Raw genomic sequence first — 24413 nt, forward strand, 5'->3', positions numbered from 1 at the left:
ATTTTGTTCCCATTTCAGAAATACATAGGTGTCTTTCATACTGATTTTTCCATGTACACATTTTTACAGAATAATTACTATATACCCGGTACATAATAAAAAACCATTGCAAGTTGCTGCTCAGTTTTTGGCTCTGGATTCGTCGGGTTCTTTGTGAACCTACAAGTCCTATATATCCCCACAACCAGTAATGTCCAGTGGATGTAACGGTACATTGCTTTCAAAGAGCTGTCATAATTACAAGAAGTTACAGGTGAAAACGTTGACACAAAAGGCGCTTTTTTTCAACAAATTTTCAATTTGTCCTATATTTAACTGTTAGTTTCTATAAAGAAACCTTGATGGATCTACACAAATGACCCCTTGCTGAATTCAGAATTGTGTCTACTTCTCTAAAATGTATAGCTTTCCAGGATCCATTATTGCTTTTGTACCCATTTCTATCATTAACTGGAAGGAGGTCGAAAGCACAAAAAATAGCATAAATAGGCTATGTCCCAGAAAAATGCCAAAACTGTGTAAAAAACGTTGGGTTTCTGACAAAAGTCTGGTATCCCCTAAAAGCTGGAAAAATGGTGATTTCAGCCCCACAACCCCTTTTTTGATAACACTTGCAGGGAAAAACCCAGAAGCTTTCATTTGCAGCCCGTTTTTCCCATTTTCCCCCAAAAAACCTAAATTTTGCTGTATTTTGGCTAATTTCTGTGACCCCTCCAGGGGAATCCACAAACCCTGAGTACCTTCAGAATCCCCATGATGTTGGAAGAAAAGGACGCAAATTTGGCGTGGATACCTTATGTGGTCAAAAAGTTACAGAGGCCTCAGCGCGCACTACCCCAAATAGCCAAAAAAGGGCGTGGCACAGGAGGGGAAAAGGCCTGGCAGCGAAGGGGTTAACTATATCTCTGCCTCCATTTTCGCAGGTCGCTTTTCTGGTTGACAATTCATCAGTTGCTAGTGCCAAAGGTCCGAGCGTGCATTGTGAGATAAACACTCCCGACACAGCTGCATGCCGGTTCTCGCAGTCCATAGCAAACATCTGCTAACCCCAGAAGCAGAATACGGTGGCAAAATAGAACTACATGTCCCAAAAGAGTGCCACGCTTAATGCGCATTGCCAGCCGGTGGGTGGGAAAGCCATTAAGTCTGTCAACGGCTACACTAGGCATGAAAAGGCAAAGAGAGGTGCTTCTGTGTTGGTCGGACAGAGAATCAAAACAAAGGCCTCCCAGAGGGCGATGACCTGGTGAGGGTGCCCCACCAGGGGTGTCAGTAGGCATGGCCCAGCCTGGACCCTAGAGGAAAGACCGGCGCAGCTTTTCGGGCAGTTGCCCAGATCCCAAATGCCAGGCGCGGCTCTTCTTCCCGGCTGCCCAAGGCTCAGCAAGCATCGAGTGCACAGAGTGCGGTCGCCGGCATGAGCAGAGGCAGCTTAGCGGAGTTGAAGAAGTCACCGATCCAGACGTGGTACTGCACAACCTTCTCCGCAACGTGCTTGTGGGGGTTAGCGGTGCTGCCCAATCTCGAGGCAGCGGCGGGACCAGCAACAGCAATGAACCTGTAAAAGTACTGGGCCTGAGCAACTACCACTGCAAGCTCCTATCTACAATCCTGGCGTGCTACGGCATGGATAAGGCCACCGGCAAGGCAAAGCCTCTGCGCGACATGGGACAGGGTCCTGTCTTCGACTGCGCTCTCCTGGCAGACCGTGCTTTCCTCATAGAACCCGAGCATGTGGACGCTGTGGGCTATGGCCGCGACTGCTCGGGCAGCCTGTCTTATCTGCGCGACACACTCAAGGCCGCCTGCCGGGCCAACGGAGCCCGCGAGGGGCTAGTGCGGTGCACATGGACGGCGACTGGCACTGCCTGGTGCACGCCATGTCTTGCGCGCTGGTGGGCCACAAGTTGATTTGGCATACGCTGCGAGACAACCTGCAGGCGCACCTACAGCGGAACCTGCCGCGCTACCGGGCGCTTCTGAGTGACTTTATTGACGCAGCGGAATGGCCCAAAATCGTGGGCGAGTGCGACCCTCTCTTCGTGCCACCCGATGGCGTGCCTCTAGACGTGCACGTCTTTGGACTGGCCAATGTCCTGCACCAGCCTGTTATATTGCTGGACGCGCTGAGCGGCATGCGCAGCCCTGGGGACTACTCGCCCACCTTCCTACCTGGCTTGGTGCCCCCCGAGCAGTGCAGGGGCAAGGAGGGGCAGCTGAACAAGTCCATCTGTATTGCATGGAGCAGCTCTGGTCGCAACCACTACATCCCGCTGGTGGGTGTCAAGGGCACAGCGCTGCCCCGGTTTCCTGCCAAGCTCCTGCCCAAGGAATGGGGGATGCCGCAGGAGATTATCAGCACATACATCCATCTGGATGATGACGGCAACTGCGTGATCGGTGACGACCGTGGCCTGCAAGATATGTATCTATTGTGGCTGGTGGCTGCCATGGAAGAGGTGTTCATGGACAAGTGCGGGGTACACCCCAGCCTGGTGTCTGACGTGCACCATTACTTTTACCACCGCACTGGCGTTATCGGAGCCCAGCCCGAAGATGTGACAACGGCCGCCAAGAATAGGGATCTCAAATAAACTAGGAACAATCACAACGACGCCACAGCAATCCTCATGGCATACGAAGTATCCAAAGTAAAATAATCAGGATAGGCAGAAGCCTGTGTTCTGGTGCGCCATTCTTGGAGGATGCAACGCGCCGAGTAGGACGAAGATATTTAGTTCTCTCACTATCGTATGATGGGACCTTGGGAATCTTAATTACGAGTCCTTAATTTATACTTCAATTCGATACAAATATAAGTATTTTCACATCATATCAGAAGCTTGCCTTGAACTACGGTGGACGTCTTCATGTTCGTTAACACCACTTTGATGTTTACTTTTTGACTGTTGGCCACATTTTGAACTTCTACTTGCAGCGCACCAGAACACAGGCCTCTGCCTATCCTGATTATTTTACTTTGGATACGTCGTATGCCATGAGGATCGCTGTGGCGTCGTTGTGATTGTTCCTAGTTTATTTGAGATCCCTAGAAAACTTTACAGGGTCTCTCAGAAGAATTTTTAGAATCACTGTTACAAAACAATTGCGAGCCTTGAAAAAGTCGTATCAACATGACAAAACACGTGTCGGCTGTCTGCTCATCTATCTTGTACCTTGAGTCATTTACATCAAGACTCCAATGGATCTTCAATTTGTCTACCAGATTGCTATTGACATCTGATGTTTTTCCTTTACTTGTACTGTATTTGCATTTGGGTTTATTAAAACCTTACTGACCACTAAGTCAGATAATAAGACATGCCATTGGTTGTGCTCTGTAATTGATAACAGAGTCAAACATGACTGCATACCAGTGGTAGAAGGAGGCGGGATTGGAGGGGCACAACATGCCCATACGTTTTGAATTTATGAAATACTATTCCTCTACTTTTTGTAAAAAGACACTAACAATTTAAATGCTTCAGGTGAAGTGTTATTCAGTGAGTCTCCTGAGCTGCTCAACTGAAGCCGGGCAGACAGCTAAACAACCCTTCCTGCCAGGGTGCCTGCTGCCTGTAAGAAATGCAAATGTGCGCCACAAGTTAATCTGCTAATGTAAAAGGTAATCTGCAAATGTAATGGATGCTTTGTAGCCAGTAGTGGCTTTAATCGGTCTAATCACTCAAAGCTTTGTAATGACAGAGATTTATTCTTTTTGAGTGGCAGTGCAAAAAGTTACCAACTGCACTGTGAAGTGTGTGCTTTTAATTGTATTCATATAGAGCTTACTACCCCTGTAGGTATTGAAGGGATAGTAATGTAAAAAACAATTGCATTATGAACACTCTGTGTATTACTAAAATCTATATTTTGGAAGCACCATTTTATCTTGAACCTTTTTGCACATTTTGTAGATGTCTATCTTATTCTGTGTGTAATGCAAGTTTAAAATAATGGCTTACATATTCATAGTGCTTCCTGGAACAGGCTGTGACCTCGTTGCACTAAAAATACAGAAGTCACTGTTCTCCACTGCACCAACCAAGATTTAATTCTGTGGCTCTCTGGCTACACACAGACCTCTGCAGTGCATTAACTAATAGAGGTTTCATAATTTACTATAGTGCTTTTCCCAATGAGTAAACAACCTTATTAAAATGTATTTTTCATTTAAGCTGCACGTTATTTTGTATACCGAACAGTGAAAGACCAAAAAAACTTACAGAAAACTATTCCTGTACTTTTTTAATGCACTACGACCGCTGCTCCATACATCAATACAGAGCCATAGCCCATAGACCATCTCATGATCCATTACAGCGCCATATACCAAACTCTGTTAAAAAACCACGTCATCCCACTAGGCCTTTACAGAACCAGATAATGTCCTATTCATGACTTTAAGAGTGATGAAAAAACTGGGGGTCGCTCAAAGGGGAGTGGCCGATTAAATTAAGGGCGTGGCTTAAAACACAAGCTAAAAATCTGTGCTTAGCATAGCCTGCTACCCCACTGGTATTTTTCTGCTTCTGTCCAAACATCCAGATATATAACACAACAAACATCATCACACTTAATACCAGCCAGGACTATTGGCTTTGCCAATGATTGTTAGTTGTATTGGATACATAAGCAACTACTATGGCTTCCTTTGTAGAAGATTGAAAATGCTTCCATTCTTGCGTGCAAGGTTGTGGTGTACGTCTAGAGCTGCCAACTTTCAAGCTGCGAAAGCAGGTTGAGCCTTACTGATGGCTCAACATCCTGTGATTCAAAAGATGAATGTGTCTGGTTTGTTCTAAGTTTAAGGATTGGGTCTCTTTGAAGTTGCATCAAAAGCAGTGACAGATGGTACTATTGCAGAGTTAAGTCCCCCATCCCCCTCCTTGGAGGTAAAAATGGAGAGCCCGATAGGGACCCGTCTCGCCACCTGCTTTTAAGAACTGCCGTTGGTGAGGACCGGCAAGACCCGGCCCACTTAAAGCCCTGGTCCTAGTGGTTATAACAGGAAGTCGCACCACAGAACGTCCCTTGTCCATACCCGAGTAGGTCAAGCTGCAGGGGGGTAACACAGGGCCCCCGCAGCCCCAGTGGTGAGAGGGGGGGCGAGCTGCAGGGGGTCCTCTCAGCACAGTACTGTGACCTGAGAGCTCCGGGTTAAATTCGGAGCGGGGGCGCTCTGTGTTCCTTGTAGGGGAGCCCCCTCAACGTTCATTAAGCCACTGTCATGCAGTCCAGGTTTTTCTTTGAATTCACGGACTTGAAGCCCTCATTGACCAGTAGAACTACAACGCCCGTAATGCAATGAAAAAACCCTGACACGATAAGCTGCTGGCCACGCATGGAACTTGTAAACGTGAGAGCTCCGGCTGCAGACCCTTGGCCGCTGCAGCGCGCCCCCTCAGAGTTGGGAGTTTGCAAAGCACTGGGCGACCTTCTTCGGCTAGGAACATGCGGGCGGAGGGGGGCCCTGGAGAGCACGTGCAGTGGTTCAGGTGTTGCCTCGTTATATTACTCAGTGCGCCGCCCTCGGAGGTTGTTAATGAAGGGGCGGGTCTCAGGTGGGCCTGGTGTATATCAAGCTGGTAAAGCGCCACGCCAGAGCCGGATAGTAAAGGTTAAAACTACAACGAGAGCGGTAGCAAAGAAAGAGACTGCGTGTCAATCACCCGAGCGAGCGGGGTCTGTGGAGAGGCCTACTGATGTCTGCGACTATGAAGTCGGGTGTAGCTACCCCCAGGGAGGTTGCCCCTGCGAAGATGAGCTGCCCCGCGAAGGACTGCGTGGCTGCGTTCAGCAAGGGCTGGAGGCTCAAGGAGCACATGTGCACTCACAGCGGGGAGGTAAGGGCAGTGCGTACCGCGGTCAATGCCGGTACTTCGTTGGAGGAGTTGAGGTAAAGTCCATACCCTAAAAAAAAAAAACTTTTTAAAACATATATGTTCGACCCCCCCCCCCCCCCTCTCCCCTTACCGTGAGCGGTGAATGCAGTAATGGATGCAGAGTGTATGAGAGGGTGAGGTACAAGCAGAGGCGCAACTAGAGCCAAATTTCAGGGGGGGGGGGGCTGAATCTTTAAGCCAGAGGCAGAGTGGAGCTGCAGGGGCTCTTAGAAGGGGTGAAACAGCGAGGCCTCATTAACATGCAAATGGTCTTTTAAAGACCTGTGAAGTGCTCAGGGTGCGGCTGTGTGTGCGCCGGGAAGCTGTCTCATCCCGGGCTGCCACACACGAGAGGGGGGGGGGGGGGGGGGGGCTGAAGCCCTGTGAGTCCAATGGGTGTTGCGCGCCTGGGTACAAGCAGTGGTCAGTGAGTAGATTCGGAGGGGCACGTGTCCCACTCCTAGTGCCCATGGATTTTTTTTTTTTTTTGTGAGGAAAAACCGTTCCCTCTCTACTTTTCGTGGAAAGCCAGTCCCGGCCGGGACGGCTTATTCCACCGTTGAAATGCTTCAGCCGAAGTGCAAGATGGTGAGTTTCCTGGGCTGTGGAACCGCGGGAGGGGCAGACAGCTAAACCAGCCTTCCTGCCAGGGTGCCTGCTTGCCTGAAAGAAATGTAAATGAGCGCAACTAATTACTTTGCAAATGTAAAGGGTGCTTGGGAGACGGCATTGGCTTTAGTTAACAATCACTTGAAGCTTCTTGATGTGACAGATTTTGTTATTTTTTTTAGTGGTAATGCAAGGGAGTTGTTATCTGAAGTGCGTGCTTTTAATTAGGAGTTACAAAAAACTACTCTACTTAGTCTGAATATTACGAACATGAATGTATTGGAAGGTTTTTTTTTTTAAACATCTTTGTGCATTTTGTAGTGGCCTATCTTTTATGACGTGTAATGCAAGTTTAAAATGACGACCTTCATATTCAGTGCTTTCTGTGACAGTTACTGTGTAGCCATAAACATGCCCGAGTCCCTATTGTCCACTTCTCTAACCAGACTGTAGTTATGTAGTTGTCTGATTACGTACACACAGACTACTGCAGTGCATTAACTGATAAAGGTGTCATACTGTTTATTATATGTAGTCACTTGAAAGTAAAACCCCCAAATATTACTTTTAACACCCCGCCCCATTGCGCGAAGCATCAGTTTTTTTTTTTCTTCTTTATATGCATTTCGACCCCCTGGGTACAAGGAGGCCCAATCAAGAGCTGTGGGGTTAACAATCTGTAAGGTAACAGATTTTACAATCCCTATCTTGAAAGATGAAGGCTGCGTTGACCTTGGTCGGATTTGAACCGTCGCTTGGATATCGGGTGCATGTGATAAAACACCGAGCTGTCTTGTCACCTTACAATGACCTCTTTGTGTAGTTTCTTTACTGAATTCCAATACATGAATTGATGTTTATAAACCCATGACTGTCTCAAGGTCTCTCAACCACTTGCAGCTATGGCTGCTTCACGCTATCCAGATACTTTTTCGGGGGGTGGGGGCTATTAAGGCTATAGCTAGTTGCTAGGATTGCCTCGGGTGAAAGTGGCTGCTCTCAACCCACACTTTAGAAGTGAGAGGTGCTAGTCACAAACCACAATCTTCGTGCACCTTTGCTAAAAGCAGGCCTGACCCTCTCCAATAGGCACCAGCTGTGGGTTTCAGGTAAAATACTGCTCGGTGGCCCCCACAATGCATTCCGTCAATGTGGTCCATCTGTGCATAGTTGAAGAGCTCACGCAGAGCGAAACGTGCCTAGGGATAAGAAAATGAAATGAGTAGAAATTGTTCGTTTTCTCTCCCTGAAAGAACAGCATCTGGGGCAGGGGTTTACGAACCTCCTCCCTTTATATTTAAAGTATGGTGTGGAGTAGCATGGAGCCTTCCAGCAGTCACAAGGGCAAGTGAGAAATAATGCTTCATGCATTCAGCTTCGTTGACCACAGCCATGGACTGCTCTGCAATAAATGATGCATGGTTGGTGTTAGTGTTTTAACTGCTGGGATGACAATTCTGGCTTGCAATGGAATGCAAGGAATCGCAGGCGCACGCCGCGTCTCTTCACAATTATAGTCCGACACTAAAAGGATTGGTGGAGTGCAGGGGGTGATTAAAGCACCACGCAGAAGCTTCACAGAGCACACCATTCTGTGCAGGCAGCCAGAACACGTCCAATGTAGGTGTGTACACTGAGCAGAGCACTCTTCTAGCTCCAAGTTAACCAGGCATGTCTACAGTTGCAAAACAAACACAAGCTTAAATCAAAGCAAGCAAGATGCGCGGCTGTGAGATGTGCTCTGTGGTGGGGGAAGGGGAGGAGCCTTGAAGAGCGCGCTTGGGAGCGCAATCGAGAGGAAAGCCAGATGGCGCCTGATCGAGGAATGCATGTTACTCTGCGCGTAACCCCACGCTCTACACCAGCAAAAGCTTGTGGTGGCATTTCTAAAGCCCACTCACTAAATGTGTCGCCAGACCAGCGCATGCGCTAGCTCAGGAGACACCTAAAAACTAAATGGTTCAATAGAGTTCAGGCTTCAAACGTTTCTGAAGCCAAATTACCTATGTCCATGGAAATTTCCATCAGGGTGTGTGCCTAACTTCATTCGAGGGCTTGTTGTGTTAGGGGTGTTTAAGTACAGGGTTCGTCTAACTGTAGCACCCCTCTAAGGTGGCCTGCTGATTCGAAGGCCTTTGGGGCAGAGGTTGTCATTAGTCATGCCCTCTCCACCATTATGCAGCTTCACCACCCCTCCTCTCGGGGAGCATCGGTTGGTCACTTCCTCTTATCTCCTTGGTGGGTGGCCCAGTCTCCAAACGTGTTGCTTAGATCTCCTCTCATGCTATGCCCACAGGTCTTTCACCAGTCCTCACTAGGGATATAGATGACTAGTGGGATCTGCAGGAGCCAGTCCATAGCCACTTGACAATCGGATCCACTCCTTCTGCATAGCAACTGAAGGGTGATGTCTGGTTCTTAAAGGCATCTACTTGGAGGTTGATCCAGAGTGTAGTGGTGCACCTAGTCACAGATGTGAGTGGCACTGTAGTCTTTACGTAGGATGTCCGCAGGGCACATTCCTGCCCCGCAATACCATATATCATGAAAGGCTCGTTCTGCAGGCGGACTGCCTGAGCTGAGGTCTGAGCAGTGTGATCACTCTGTTTTCTCTCTATGTGGATGTGGCCAGCCTGACCCTGGTGCACAGGCCACTTCTCTGAATGAAAATGAAACCCCTCGGTGTGTGGGTTCCCAAGGTGAGTGAAGTGGCTGGAGAGGTCCCTCTTTGCCTTTGCCCAGCAGCTGAGCCAGAGCGTCCATAAGCACTACATACCCAATGCTTCATTTTAAGGCACTATAAGGTTAGACAATGGAGTCAAACTAGCTTGTGTAAAGTCATTGGCTGCCGAATGCTGTCTCATCTCCTTCCTTATTCTCTTGGAATCTTCCAACTTGTGAATATGAAAGACCCAGGGCACTAGGACATAACTTTATCCAGCTGTTATCATTATAGTAACTGTTGAAATGACTAAGGTGTCCTTTACTAATACCCGCCAAAACACTTTGTTCTTTTTAAGCCATCACACCAATTGTCTCTTTTGTAATCTTAACATTTTTTTTAATGAAACTTAAGACGTTGGGAGCACTAGTCGAAGAACCTCTGTCTTGGTCTTGTAAATCCTCCGCATTGCCCCCCTCGGCATCCCTGCTCTTTTTTTTTTATAGGATTTTTTAATTTAACAAGTGAATGTAGGGGTTATGCCAAGCAGAGAAGGAATGTGGTTTCATATGCGTCTAAGCACAGTAGCAATCTACTGATTCAGAATTGGCTTTTTGTCTACACCCCCTTCCCATTGGGGGTCATAGTAACCGTATGCTGGCAATCAATAGCCCTTGGACGGAGTACTGCAGCCACGTTACCATAAACTACAGATCAATCCTGCTAGACTGTTCATGCCAAGCTCACCTGCTTCTGTTCTATCTACACATAGAAACCACTCCGGTGTGACCAACCAGACTGTGATAAGAGCTTCACCCGCAAGGACCACCTCAGGCAGCACCTGGCCAAGCATGCGGGCCTTAGAAACTTCAGGTGAGGAGGTGGCAGGGTGAGGGACCCTTGGGTTAAGTGGAGGATGGGTGCACTAGTGGGTAAGTAAGGGGTACGTGCTTATTAGAATACTACTTATGCCTAAGTTGAGGGTGTCACTGCCACAACCTTTCAGTCCTTCAAGCACCTCCTTGTTCAGCACAAGATTACTAGGTCCCAGGTAGAGTCTTTGGCAAGTGTTGTTCTAACCAAGTAAATACTAAACTGGTGCACGGGGTTCAAAGTTGTCTCAACCACTAAATCCCTCCTGATTCAGCTAAACTTTGTGCCTGTGACCCTGCTGTCTGCTACAAGAAGCCGCTCCACACCCTTGTCACGTTTGTCCCTTCCAGTGAAGTTTCTCCTCTGCTAACTTTACTTGATGGTCTCTGGTCCCAGAGACCACTGTGGTGCCTGCTGTAGAGCACCATGAAGGGCTGCGGATGGTGCCGCTCCAAGATGCAGCAAAGTGGCCTTTTAACCCCAGAGCAAGTGCCCAAGTCTGGGTGTGGATCCCATGGTTCAGGAAAGCTTTCTACTGTGGGCTTAGGGGCATCTGCCTCTCACTAAGCCATATTTGTCCAGCTTTTCTAAATTCCAGTTACTAGCAGCTATCGTGGAAGTAGCTGATGGTGTCCCAGGGCTTAGGATATGATCACCGGCTAGTGTCGGCCCTAGTTCTCAGGAATTTCTGAAATGAAGTTATTCTGATAGGCTGATGAAACTTAATGTCAGAAAAGTCAAATTGATTTTATAGTAAAGGTAAATGTAAATAAAAAAAGATGGTTGCGGTTGTATGTCTACCGCAACCCAGAACTTAAAACAAAAAAGGAGGAAGAAAGAGGGCAGCGTGGCAAAGGGGTAAGAAGGGAAAATGGGTGGGTGGACATGATGGGCGGGGGGGGGGGGGCAGTTAACGAAAGGGTGGAGTGGCGGAACGACTGGATTAGGGTGGCTAATTTCCCTGACCGTTAAGAGCCAAAAACAGCATCCTGGAGAAAGGACAGTTTAATGAGAGAATTTCAGTCTGTTTCTTCATCTTCATGAACACATTCTTGCTATAAGCTAAGATTGGTTCAATGAAAACCTTTGATCAGAACGACTTTCTTTGTTTAATGTGGTTTACACAAAAATCCAACACTGTTAGATTGGGTCCTTGGAGGCGATTACTCGTAAAACACACAACAGTCAGCAGAAGGTCATGGTGTGCACAGGATTAGACCCCCTGTAATGTTTACCTCCTGCCCTAGCAGTATCTCACCAACGCCTGGCAAAGTGGCAGCATAAATGAATGGCATTTAATGTAGGTCATGCTTACAACTAGGAGTGGGCATGTGCTAACTGAAGAGATGCCTGCTGTCCATGTCATTCCAGCTTCTAAAAAGTATGCTGGGGCACTGATCTGGTTGTCTGCCCTTGGGCTCACCTTCCTGCCCTCAACCAGATGCATTGTCTCTCTGCCTGAGTGGTAGAGTAGACAAGGTGATAAGTCTAGCATATACTCGCCAATTGCCTACTCCAAATATTGTCTTATCGGTTTGGCTCCAACCTGTAACATTGTCTTCACCTACTAAGTGTCTGGAGATGCTCTGGTTCGCCTCAGACCTCTACTCTCCAGTTCCACCAGCCAGCCTTGTGCAGGCAGTCCAAACTGATTTTTATCTCTCTGGAAAATAGTAATCCTTACCATAAAGGAGCCACACCAGCGACCCACCAGTATCCAAGACAAGTAGAACCCAAGAGTCGCTGAAGGGTTCTCTTGGCCACCGGACTTGAAATGCTTTGGGAAGCTGTAATCCTGATGGCCACCAGCCCATTCCAAGGCACAGACAGGATTGTCTGCCAGAACTACTCAATCCTCCTAAAGTTCCAAGTGCACCTAACCACCTGACTGCAGTTTTGAGACCTTTGCTGCTTGCTCTTCCAGTACACGTCTTTCTTGCTATGGAGCACTAGTGAACAATGGAGAAACTTTTCAGCAGAATCAAATGTCTAACCTTTTTGTTCGAATCCCTAAACGCAAAGTCCTTTTTCCTGCTTTGGAGAACATCTTTGTAGCTTGGCAGGGTTTACAAACACACTTGCTGCTGGTGGACTCACTCCATTGTATAAATAAAACAGCTGTTTTTGAAGCCGTCGCTGCCACTTCTGTCTCTAGAACATCTAATCTATCAGTGGTTGCTTTTTTGGTATAGTACAAGTAGGGCGTTCAGTGCTAGGTATTCCTGCCTGGTTTGGTGAAAGCCAAAGCTTGCATGTAGGATTGATCCTCCTATCTGCTTGGAAGTAGGAGGGGGTGGGTGATTGGGCAGAGGTGGGTTGACTATTGCTAGTTTGGTCACATATTCAGCAATTCACACCGACGGTCACTTACTGCAAACACAAGCCATTTTCTAAGCTGTGCAGTTGGATTACTTTGCAGAGACTGATACATTGCTAGACTTGCCTGTAGTGTATGCCATTATATAGTAAGCTAATGTAGGGTCTACAGGCGTAAGTAGGGAAGGTTCCCATTTAGTATTGGATCAGAGAAGGTTTAAGGGTTGGGCCATAGGATATATGCATCGAAATAAAGTGCCATGAATTGAACATTGGACGTCCAGGGTCTGAAACCAGCTCTTAGTATGCAATAACTGCTCTAACTCTGCTACCACAAGAGTGCCAGTCTTGGCAAGCGTGCTACAAGCAACAGTATTCAGCATCCTGGGTCATTGGGAAGGCGGCAGTTAATCTTTAACACTACTAGATGCTCATTGCGAATCCCAAGGCTCAGAGAAGGCAAGACTCTTCTTTCTCAGGCTGCTGTCAGTCTGCAGCTTCTCACTCATCCTGGGCCTGTCCTCTCTCGTTTCAGGTGTTTGGAGGCAGGCTGCAAAGCTGCCTTTGCCACGGGGAAACAGCTCAAGAAGCACAGACGCCGCCGACATGTGCAGAAGTACAAGGTAACACTCGCCCTCATGGGTAGGACATCGGAGCCTGTCTATGGTGGTTCAGCCTATCCTGTCCTTGAGGCAGCCCATACTGATGGAGTCCATATGAAACCGGTGCATAAAATTTGCCTTTTGTGGACGTGCTTGTCCCATCCTCCTTGCCAAACTCTAAAATGGCCTTGCTTCAACATAATGACAGTTTTCTCCTGCCCCAAAGTTTGTGATCTTCTGTAGCAGGCTTGGCTGGGGCTTCTGTAGCTGGCTTGGCTGGGGCTTCAGGTTAAACCCAGTTTAAAGTAGCTCTTGCTGATCCGACATACATATGTTTTTTTTCCCCGCTAGTGTACCTCTCCTGGATGCCAGAAAATGTTCGAGAAGAAAGCCGCTTTGAAGACTCACCTGCAGGAGCATGGTGTCGCATTTTCTTTTGAGTGAGTGCTGTTTTCTATATTGTGCGGATCACAAGTCAGTTGTGGTTTCTTGGAGCCCCAGCAGCTCTTGGGCTGTTAGATTTGTTCTTGAAGGACCCTTGACCACCTGGTGTATTGAATCTGGAGCTCAATGCCAGTCTCTGATGTCTTAACACTGTGGCCCCAGTCTGTGTATGATGGACTCGCGGCATATTTGCGCTGTGCCAGCTGCTTAAAATGTTGCCTCAGAATTGATGCTGGTAAGATGGCGGCTGATTGTAGTGGTGCATCTTATTTATTTATTTTTTTTTTTTTTATTGCATTCCTGGCAGACCATACCTTGTTAGTTCAGGTTCTTGAGAGATGGGGTGCATTTAACTGAATTGCAGTGTTTGAGGGTGGAAGGATATCCCACTTTGGTTGGAGTGTGGGTCTTGTGCATACATCAGTTAAGACCCAGGAGGGTGAGTTTGGATGTCTGGTTGTTGATCCCTTGTTCCCTTCCCTTTTTTCTTTTCTTAATGCCTTTCCCCACCCCATCTCACTTTCCTCAGGCTGACTGTCTTTCTTCTAGGTGTCAGCGTCCAGGCTGTGTAATGAAGTTTGAAAGCTCGGCCAAGAGGAGAGCTCACCACAGAAAGCATGCTGGTAGGGATGGCTTTGGCATATGCAAACCTACAGTAAAGGGGTTTTGGTAGAGCTTAGACTGAGACTTAACACAGTAACCTGTTTAAACTTCAATTACGATGGTGGAATTTCATGTTACACTTGTGCAATTTTGCCATTATGTCACAGACGATTACACCGCCATTCGCAAACTTCCATCCCATGAGCGCAAGAACAACCAGAATTACAGCGGCTGTTCGCGATGATGGTGTTTTGTGCTATCTTTTTTCAGTACCAAATGTGTCCACCAGTTAGAAATTGACACAAGGACACATTTTGCACTAAAGTATAGTACTATAGAATGGATTTGACAAATATATGAAATTTTGCGAAAGGCAAATTCCACATTAACCAAATGACATGAATTTTGCACACCCCTAAACAGCTCAACAGTTGAACATTGTGCCATTGTTTACATTAGTAATTGTATTGGCTTGTAAGTAGGTATTGCAGTGGTACACTGATCTTCTATGATAAGACGTTTGTTGCCTTACCTGTGTGTGGAGGAGCTGATGTTGAGGTTTCATGATCCTACCATTGTCTGTTGCACTGTGTGGTTTTGTGCGGACCATTTCTACATAAGTCCGAACCCAGCGCTTGCAGGCTTCCGGAGTCTGCTGTAGACTGGCACCTCACAACTGTACATTGGTTGGATGTAGGGCTCTGCCTGCGCTGGACCCAAGGTGGATATTGAGTAGTAGAACAATACCGAGGTAATTCCTATTGTTACAATTTGCTAGCGTACCCGTGCCCCATTGAGGACTGCAAGGCCGTCGCCAACACCTGGAGCGGGCGCATGAAGCATCTCAAGACTCACCCAGGTAAGGTGGGATCTTTCTGGATGCTGGAGAATGAGGTGGTGTGCTTCATGCTTTGTGCTTTGGCTATTGCACGAACGGTGGAATTTATTGTAGGATTTCAGATCTAGGAGTTCTTAAAATAACTTTCGGGATTGTAAACAGATTTAAATCTCAGCAGGGTCAATTTCTTTTTGTGACCTGCAGGCACACATTTGCAGCGGTTAACTCACCAAGTCAATCTCTTAACAAGTAGGGTTGACTGAAGGCTGCATAAGCGGAGGAAGCTTGTTTAGGTAGCAGCGCTGCCCTTGGATGCTGTTTGCTGTTGGTGGGTTGGGCTGTCGAACACTACCCCTGTTGTAGCAGGCCCTTTGCTGCTAGCTAATGGTCACTGGCTCCGTTTGTTTAGAATCTTAAGGGGCTGTTTTGTTTTTCAACCTACAATACCAGACTCCAGATCCATACAATTAGCTACACCCTATACAAATCTTCTGTTTCTAGCACTATCTGACTCCTGTCCAAAAAATACAGCAACATCACCTGCTCTTGGGCATTGACTGGCTCTGTCGTTGGGTCTCTTATGGTTCAGGAAGGGAGTATGGCCTTCCTCTGAACATTCCTTTCTGTGAGTTTTTTTCCTTTTCATCAGACTAGAGGGACTTTGTCTCCTTCATTGCGGGTTGACTGACCTGCTGTTGGGTGTTCTGAAGACCTATTGTCACTGTGTAGTCTACAAATTCAAGCCTGCTTTCCTCCTCCATTCCAAATTATTAATCCTAGGGATTTAGCTGTATTAATCCTAGTTGGCAGTCTTCACTCCTTGGTTACCACTGGAGAATTGCTACTGAATGTAGAAAAATGCTGTAACTTGTGGGTAAGCGTGAGCAATTGCTGCATTTTTTTACTTTGGTTTCTCGTGTCGGTTCTGTAGATTTCTTTGGGGGGGGGGGGGTATATTGGATTATAGGCTGTGTATTTGTTGCCATAGACATACCCCATCTAAAAAGAAATTGGTTACTATTTGCTTCTGAACGTCCTCTGCTTTTTAAAGACAGATGGCCAGGTGTAACCTGGTGGCGGGGGAAGGTGGATTCCATCTAAATTACTTTAGGCATGTTTGGTCTCTTCCTTCAGTGGAGTACAACTGCCTCCTCTGTGGGAAGATCTTCAAGAAGCAGAATGGCCTTCGGCGCCATAACTTCTCTCATGCTCCCGATAAGCCTGTGCTGCTGTGCCCCCGCGAAGACTGCAAGGCCTTCTTCACCACTGTCTTCAACCTAGAGCACCACATCAAGAAAGACCACCTTAAGGTCCTGAAGCACCATTGCTACTTCCCAGGCTGTGAAAAGGCCTTTGCCGTGCGGGTGAGTCCTTGCGCACTCTGCAACCCCTCTTCCTTCCCCCCCCCCCCCCACCCCTCCAATAAGGGGATGCAGTGTATGGCTGAAGATACTCCTCAATTGGGGGTGGTGCATCACACTATTGGGGGTGATAAGCTCTGTTACTAGAGTGATTGTAGAATGTGTGTTTAGACTATCTTTGTGGTGGTCTTGCCTTGACTTGAAATGAGGGTGTAGTGTTTAAATGATTCGCCACGCAGGTGCCATTTGCTTAATACTGAATGTTTGCTCTTCTGTTTCTAGGCCAGCCTGAACCGGCATCTTGTCGTCCATGATCCTGACAGGAAGAAGCTGCAGGTAGGTACAATAGCCACTTAAAATAACCAGGAGGCACCAATGGGCCCTGGAAAAGAGCTAGTGCTCTCGGGGTCAGACTGTGGGAATCCAAGTGAGTCCTAAGGAGTTATCACAATCAATGGGTCTGGTGTTGGAAGGAAATGTGATACAAGAGGGGGTCTAGAATGGTGGAGTAACTAGTGTCCGTATAAGAATGTCACTGGGATATTCTGGAGTTTGGAAGAATGCAAGAGTATGTGAGCCTTCATCGGCATGGCACTCTGGCTCTAGAGATGGATAGTGACTTGGTGCAAGGGTTGAGTTTAGTACTCTGCCTCCAGCATTGGGGGTTTCTAATTGTAGCTGTGAGTAGACTGGCTATAGATGGCAATTGAAGGTGGCACAATTATTTCTGAATAGAAGTATAGTGTACAAACAGTGTGGCAATCCCACATTGGAAGTGGCAGTCATTGAATCCGTACATGGGAAGGTTGGTATGATTGATCAGTTCAAAGGTATAACCTTGTGTAGTGGGGGTTTGAGGTATGTACAGTTTATTTTATAGGCAATGGGGTGACTGTGTTCATGTGCTGATAGTAGTATGAACCTAATTTGTCAGCAAGAAGAGCTGTGTGGAGTGGGGTAATTCTGGGTCACATAGGTGTTCCTGAAGACAAGTGACCTCCTCGGTTAGCCCAGGTTAAGCAATGCTTGAAGCGATGGTACTTAATGTGGCTAACCATGTTGCTGTGCGTTGCTTCTTTGCCTTACATGTGGCTAATTGTTTCCCATTAAGTTGAAGCCACGGCGTACTAAGAAGTCCTGGAAAAGGCGCTGGCAGAACCGCAGCTGCGACATACCAATGGTGGAGGACAATCTGAGCCGTCTCTTCAATCGCAAGCTGGCCTTCCGTTTCAAGACCAAGGTGGAGAGTAACCTGTCCGGTCTCTTCAACGAGCGCAAGATCCGGACCACCCCTACTCCAGAGTTAAACTTGGAGAACCTCTTCTACCTGCCGAGTGGTCGGAAGGCCGAGAAGGCCCTCTGAGGCCCGTTTCTACTGACTAAGATCTGTAGGACAGGCGAAGCGTCTTGTACCTACTGAGAGACTCTGTCGAGCACTCGCCGGCAACCATATAATGTGTGGTCAAGAAACTGCACTTTTCACCAGTGGCCAATGGAACATTTTGAGAGCCAGATGGATTACCTTTGAGTTGCACTTAATTTAATTTGGATTAGATTAGTTGAAGGAGCACTCCAGTCCTCCTCGTTTCCTTTTTTGTCACAGCCCTATTGCAGAGTGAACTGAACTCTACGAAACTGTGGAATAAGTGAAGTACGGCACTATCTTTTGAGTTCAGTGATGTTTGTGTGCGCGAATGTCCAACCTCCAGTATGAAGTGTTTCTGGTTTGCTTTCAGTTGGACTTGTTTCTATAGATGGAGTGTACAATAAACCTGTGGGTGAACATGTTTTGCTCAATTTAAACAGCTGCTGGCATATGGCCTGGTTCTTTGGGAGGTCTCCAAGCAGAAGTAAAACCGGGTTGAGGCTGGGGGTTGTGTTAAGGTGAGCAGACTGGGAGGATGGGGGGGCGTTTTGAGGGGGGGGGGGGGGGGAAATCTGCTGGTGGTTGGTACAGTATAGCTGAACTGGTGGGTTTAGACCCAGTTTCGGTGGATGGAGACCTTCTTTGGGGGTAAGCAGTTTCCTAGTATAGTGCTAGGGCAGAACAAAACTTAAGAATTAGGTACTCTGTCAAAAGGGACGATTTATTTTAATAGTTCTTTATATGGCGCTCCAAACAAGCGAGGTATGGTAGGAAAATCTAATACCAAAGCAGAGGGGATATTGTAATTTCACAACTACAAATCAAAGGTTGGATGTAGGCCATGAGTGTAGAGCTTCAAAAGAAGTATGAAAAAAGTTTAGTTACCCCTCACATGGAGTAACTTTACTCGAGGAGGGCAGAAAATAAATAGCAGTGTGCAAGTATGCGGAGTGTAACTAGAACGGAATATAAATAAGGTGGGGGGCTAAAGAACAAGCATTTAAACTAAACCAATGTAACCACCAGCAAAGAGGCAGCCAACAAAGGCGGCGAAGTAATACATGTGTAAATAAACTGAAAGAATAGTTGACTCAATGAGTGATAGTTAAGGCAGTTTCAAGCTGCAGCTTCGAGGATTCAACGCTCACAAAATAGGAACAGACTTTGGAAACGGATGCATCACACTGAGGGAGGTTTTGAAACGAGATTATGAGCAAGTGAAAGTTGGAGGGCAGTGGTGTGTGGCTCGCTCCTGGGGTGGCAAGTTACTCTTCCTGGTTGTGAACGTGACTCCCGGTTCGTGTCTTGACGAAATGGTAAGTGGCTAAAACTAGGCCAGACCTAATTTCCCAGCTGATCCCTAGTGACAAACTTTTGCCACAGAATGAAGTGAAGTTTCTTCCCGACCAGAGAACCATTGAAAAGTATTCGAAGAAAGTCCCGAGAGTACCTGACCTAAGTTTGGGAAGCGGAATCGGACTATCTCCATTCTGACAGTCTGACCAGGAGTAAGCGAGGGCAGCATAGTGTCAGCTTAACTTCAGTTTCTCAAAGCCCTTGTAAATTTAGCTATACTAACCAGAGGTCCAGCTATCCACCTCTCCAATCTTGCAACTCGTCTGTCTGTGTATTCAGGCAAAGCATCTTTCCTGTGTACTACTACTAAATGTCTTGGACTGCTACAAGATGCAGGTGTGCAACAAAACCATTCACTGGTGTCGAAGCTAGACCTGTTGAGCATGTCTGAGCTGCGAAGAGATGGCGCATGCAGAAAACAGCTCTGTGGTTATTAGGGATGTGCAAAGGTGCTCTGGGGAGTCTCTGTAATGGTATGAGCCGCTGTGGGGTGCACTGAAGGCCACTGGAATGGTTGGAGGTGGTATTGGGCTTCATCGCTGGGTAGTTTCATTTCTGGGCGTACTTGACGATATCAAAGTTGAGTAAAGGTTTACACCTTGATGCTGGTTACAATCCATTAATTCAAACCAGATTTTGGGGAGTCTGGCTTCTGCTGTACAGAGAAGCATTATGGTAAGACTCGAAACAAAATGCACCAGAATAGTGCTAACAAAATGCAGAAATGTGTATAGGATTGAAAGTGCTGCAATTAAATTCTACGTGTTTGTATGACTTGCAAGTGTTGAAGTTGGTCCTGTGCTGATACATGTACCAGTCTTGCTGTTACCAGGGAATCGTTGGGTGTGATCCTTGAGCGAAGAAGTAGGAGAGAACATAACATTAAAGATATAGGCTTAATACAGAACCTAAGTATGCTGTATTGTAAAAGTGGCAATTAATGTTTTTGGCATGTACATGGTTCATGGGGAGTTCAGGAGTCCTAAACCTTGGGGGCAGAGCGTGAAGTTCTGTCTGGGTTTCCATGCTTCAAGCAGGAGTAGTTGAGGCACAAACGTGGTACTACATAAGGGTCTCTGTAAATACTACATGAGGTTTCTCATTTACAGGGGGGCATTAATCTGTATAGAGCAACCACCATTTCCCTAGCTATTCAGCACATTGTGCCTCCGGGTGCCCTTTATTAATGAGTTATGTACCAAGCAGGACCTCTACATACATCTGGAATGTGCAGGGAGCAAATGGTTAGAGGGCGATCAGAACTGTGGTGCAATCGGATCATGCAGACTGCCTCATGGAAGCACCGCTTGCCAACGAGCTGCTAATCTGATCTTTAGTAGCTGGTAAAATTGTAACCCAAGTCTGGATAGGTACAAAGCCTGCATCGTTAATCAAATGTTGCCTTAAGAGACGGAACCTCAGATGCCATCCAATAGCCAAAGGTGGTACTTGTAATTCTTTCCTATGCTAGTTGTTCATCCAGTATAAATGAGAGTATTTTGCATGATCCGTAATTAAGGAGATGGCAGTGAGGGCCACATGAGTGAGGGCCACACGCATGGTCAACGCTGATGAGCAACTGATGAGTTTACGTTTTTAGTTTTGTGCATTTTAGGTTTCTAGGATGTGGATTCTGCCAAGCATGTAGGCAAGGGGAGCAGATTTTCTTCAGCAGACACTTTTAAATACACATGTACACTGGCTAAAAAAAGCCTGGGAAGCCTAGATCACCTGGTCTCTATGCATGTTGAAAGTGCAGGGGACCAGGATGGACATCTGGCATGTCATGGAGCAGCTGGAATGCTGGAGGGGAGTGGCAGATCCTAGTCGGCTGAGAGCTGTAGGTAAGAGGTAAACCCACTGGCATTCATTCAAGGTGTGGGATTCTGAGAAGTGTAAAATGTCCAGATCCACTCTGTGTAGTCGTGGTTTAAAGTTCTTGATACTGGATGGGCTTAATTTGCTTGTCAGAGTTGGTGATTGGTTTTTTTCCTGACACATGGGGTCTGACGACGTAACACGTGGGGTCACTAGAGAACAATTTAAATTACTCTATCACGATCTCAGTTGAACCTCTACCCTGCTGTACTCCATCCTTTATCAAGGCGTGCACCTTTGCACTACTTTGGGAACTTTCATAACTGTTACCAATGTCTTACTTCCATGTTCAATGTTCCCAATTTACATCCTCCACGTTTAATTCCACATTTGATGATACTTTCAATGTGCACATCTTTTGTGAAAAGTGCATTACTGCCCCCTTGTGGACTGAGTTCGCCACCTATACCAGGCGTGCAAGACCTTTTTGACCTTCCAAATGCCCTCTTCCACAGGAACCATCAACATGCTCTACACTACCCATCCTAAATGTGGCCTTACTGATGCAATGGCATTCTTTCTATCCCAGCTGATACTTTTCAAGCCATTAGTGGTTGACAGTTTAACCAAGGGCTTGTGGTTTCTACTTTAAACTCTCCACCAATTGAACTTGCAGAAATGCTCTAGTCTAGCGCCTAACTACAGGCTAGTGCTTCATGTTCTGCAAGTGAATACATTTATTATGCTGGTGTCAAGACCTCAAAGCAAAGGCTACCGCATCTTTGCCTGTTTGGTGTGTAAACTGCCCCAATCCCCTCCAACCAAAGTGTTCAAGTGGTGCAACCCAAATTGCTTCTTTAACTTTGTTAAATGCTTTCTGACAATTCACCAATAGAATTGGCCCATATTTTTGAGCCACTGCTCAAGCACATGTAATTTCCGAGTGCAATACATGTACTAGGTAGTACATTCATTCAGAAAATTCATTTATTGGACTCAACAGGCAGTCCATCTGTTGGCTTCTAGGATACACGGCCATTTGTTAATTTCTTGTCACATAATTAATAGATCTTCTTGGAATGGAATGAAGACCCCATGCATGCCTAAATACATTCCCTCATGAGCTTTTGGAAAACTGCTGCGGTGGACGCCGTCCAAAGGGCCTGCGATGAAACCAAGAATCCAAAGGGTGTGAAGAATCTTGCATTACAGATGGAGTGCCATTTGATGGTAGGCGGAAGAGGCACATGTTCATATTGCACTGTGCTATATCAGGACTACAATTTATGAACCTCAAGTAACAAAAGGAACTGTTAAAAGCAGTTACCCATTTAACTAGCTGCATAAAATAAACTGTAATTTACATGTTACATGATGTGCTTTGTAGGAGTCGCGTTAATCCTCTATGCTACTTTGATCAACACGGACACTAGACCAAATCCAAATCTCACCATGCATTAACCTCCTTAGTTCTCTGCAGTTTGCTAAGGACACAAATAATTCTGCAGCAGATGCCTCAACCCCTTAAGATCTTAAAATGCAGACTTTGGCAGTTAATCTGTTCTGCTTAATTAGTTGCAAATTTCTTCTTGCCAATTGTTTTTGGCAGTTTCCAAAACCTAAATGTACAAGTTGAGGCCCAGATTTGGTCGGTGTCACTTTTTTGGCACAACCCTGACACAATTTCACTTGTTAAATCTCAATGTGGTCATGTTAAATGGTAGCGGCAGTTTCAGTCGATAACCTTTCAAGTATTGCCCGGCGGTAATCGCCTCTTATACCATTCGATGATTAACCAACAAAAGAGGCAGGCGCCGGAGACTGGAAGGCAGGAAACAGTTTTATTCCGTCGGAGCAGAACACGTCAGATCGGACAGCAAGGTATCGTCTTGAGGTGCTCTAACCACATCTCTGAGGCCTGGCCTCTTATACACAGGTTGATTGCTTTATTACACGTGATACATTCTTGTTGAGACTTTGATGTACAGAAAGACATCCTTGGAATCCCCACTTCAAGCTTGTTCCCACACATATCTACAGTAGAAGTCCCCACCCAACCCACAGTAGGAGATGGCTATCACACAGCTGGACATGCTGCCAATTCCTGGGGGTGTGTGCGACTGGTCGGGTCTCAGGGGGTGGGGGCCTTGATCTACTGTAATCCCTTTGTGAGGTGGTTTCCCTTATGGTAGGGGCAATAAACTGCATCCGCAGGGCTAGGTGATGGCCTGGGATCGGTTCGGGCAATCGGGCGCAGAGGAAGGGGTTATCAAAAGGATGTATGACCATGTATGGGATGAAAGGAGGTGTTGGTCAGGCGCGGGATGTGGTTCCATGGCAGGGTCGCGCAGAAGGAGAGGGTTTATGGCCCATGTATGAGAGAGCGGGGGTGGCCGGCGCGTGGGGGATGTTTGCAGCGTCTGGGGGACGCGCTGGCGATCGGCAATGAGACCATGGGGCCTAAAATGGCCGTCGTGCGTTTTCTGCGTGTGGCGCTTGGGGAAAGACAAGATGGCGCAGATAACGTTCAGATACGAACTAAATTTCCACAGTCCTCCCTTTTAACATATCTCGCCAGCTTGTTTAGTTCGGATCTATCCCCATAATACCACGTACTTCTACTTCGTACAGGGCTTTCATTCGTTCTGCTTCAAAGTTCAGAGTCTTAGGACAGACAGGAATAATCCAACACAATTGTACATAATTTCATGTAGTTGATGTGATAGGCGAGGAGGTAGTGCATACAAAATTACATCCGCTGCGTCATATGTCAGACCCGGAGATAGGAGGAGGGAAGCTCGCTTGAACACAAACAGGATACCGTAAAAATGTTCTGGCAAAACAAGGAATATTACGTACAATACTTAAGGCCTAGACTTCGTGTGGATCAAACTAGACAGCATAGTCATGTGCACGGCTGATGTTATACAATTGTCATTATACAAAGTTAATGTTTCTTAACTATCAGTGTACAGTTGGGAGTGACCGATGTAATATCTTAAACTCGATTGGAAGATAGTCAATACGAAAGTGGTTGGGAGAGGAATTCAACTCAACATGAGCTACAGTCAGAGGGGGGGGGGGGGGGAATGTCCGAAAGGGAGTTCTTCTTTCCAGTGTCCTATTACAGCGAGCCATCACTGGTAAGCTCTCGTTGTTCTTCTTCTTTCGTTGGCACTGTTGAGCACCGGCGGTGGAGCTAAGGTCCAGCTCAAATCCATGTTTTCACGTTGCAGGGTGTGACCATTCTTTGCTCTCGGATCACAGTCCTGTTTTGTCTTGTTCCCTAACTGATCTTATCATAGGTACCTTGAGACGGGGTACCCGCATTTCGTTCTTTTGTCAAGTTCAAAATCCCATATGAAAAAGGGGGGGGGGGATAGGGGCATGCTTTTGGGAGGCCGAGGGAAGAGGGGGTGGAGTGGGATCGGATCAAAAAGCGGACCAAGGAGAGCAGAATCTTTTAGCACTGAGCCCATCAATCGGGCTCGACGGGCTGGGACTTCAGGCACGAGCTGATCAGTGAGCAGGGGGGGGGGGGGCTTCGGGATAGCCCTTCTTTTTATCGCTCTCCATGCTGAGAATGGTGCCTCGTCCTGCATCTTTTTGCTCTGTGGCTCCCCCTTGGTCGAGGCCATGGATGTTCCATGATCCGCAGCCAGGCTGTGCGTCACGTCCGA

The 24413-nt window shown here is 46.9% G+C and overlaps 2 protein-coding genes and 1 pseudogene across 2 annotated transcripts in view; 2 read left to right on the top strand and 1 right to left on the bottom strand.

The window, feature by feature from the left end:
* The window catches only part of LOC146785512 (uncharacterized), a 182320-nt gene that overhangs the window by 58202 nt on the left and 99705 nt on the right, over positions 1–24413 (bottom strand). The gene's annotated exons all lie outside the window — the stretch shown is intronic.
* On the top strand, positions 1279–2594 carry LOC146785513 (deubiquitinating protein VCPIP1 pseudogene; annotated as a pseudogene).
* On the top strand, positions 5589–18001 carry LOC146785514 (transcription factor IIIA-like). The gene is made up of 9 exons (XM_085634633.1): positions 5589–5846; positions 9929–10029; positions 12881–12968; positions 13299–13387; positions 13941–14014; positions 14773–14853; positions 15967–16196; positions 16476–16529; positions 17305–18001. Exons 1-9 carry the CDS (start codon positions 5706–5708, stop codon positions 17554–17556), a joined length of 1110 nt encoding a protein of 369 aa, XP_085490759.1. The 5' UTR covers positions 5589–5705; the 3' UTR covers positions 17557–18001.

This window comes from Triturus cristatus, chromosome 11, assembly GCF_964204655.1.
Source record: "Triturus cristatus chromosome 11, aTriCri1.1, whole genome shotgun sequence".
Lineage (NCBI taxonomy): Eukaryota > Metazoa > Chordata > Amphibia > Caudata > Salamandridae > Triturus > Triturus cristatus.

Bases quoted from the DNA above. Each gene is read 5' to 3' on its own strand.
- LOC146785514 (XM_085634633.1), top strand. From the start codon at position 5,706: ATGTCTGCGACTATGAAGTCGGGTGTAGCTACCCCCAGGGAGGTTGCC. The intron at 12,969-13,298 runs GTAACACTCGCC...TTTCCCCGCTAG, and splicing joins GACATGTGCAGAAGTACAAG to TGTACCTCTCCTGGATGCCA. The intron at 16,197-16,475 runs GTGAGTCCTTGC...TTCTGTTTCTAG, and splicing joins AAAAGGCCTTTGCCGTGCGG to GCCAGCCTGAACCGGCATCT.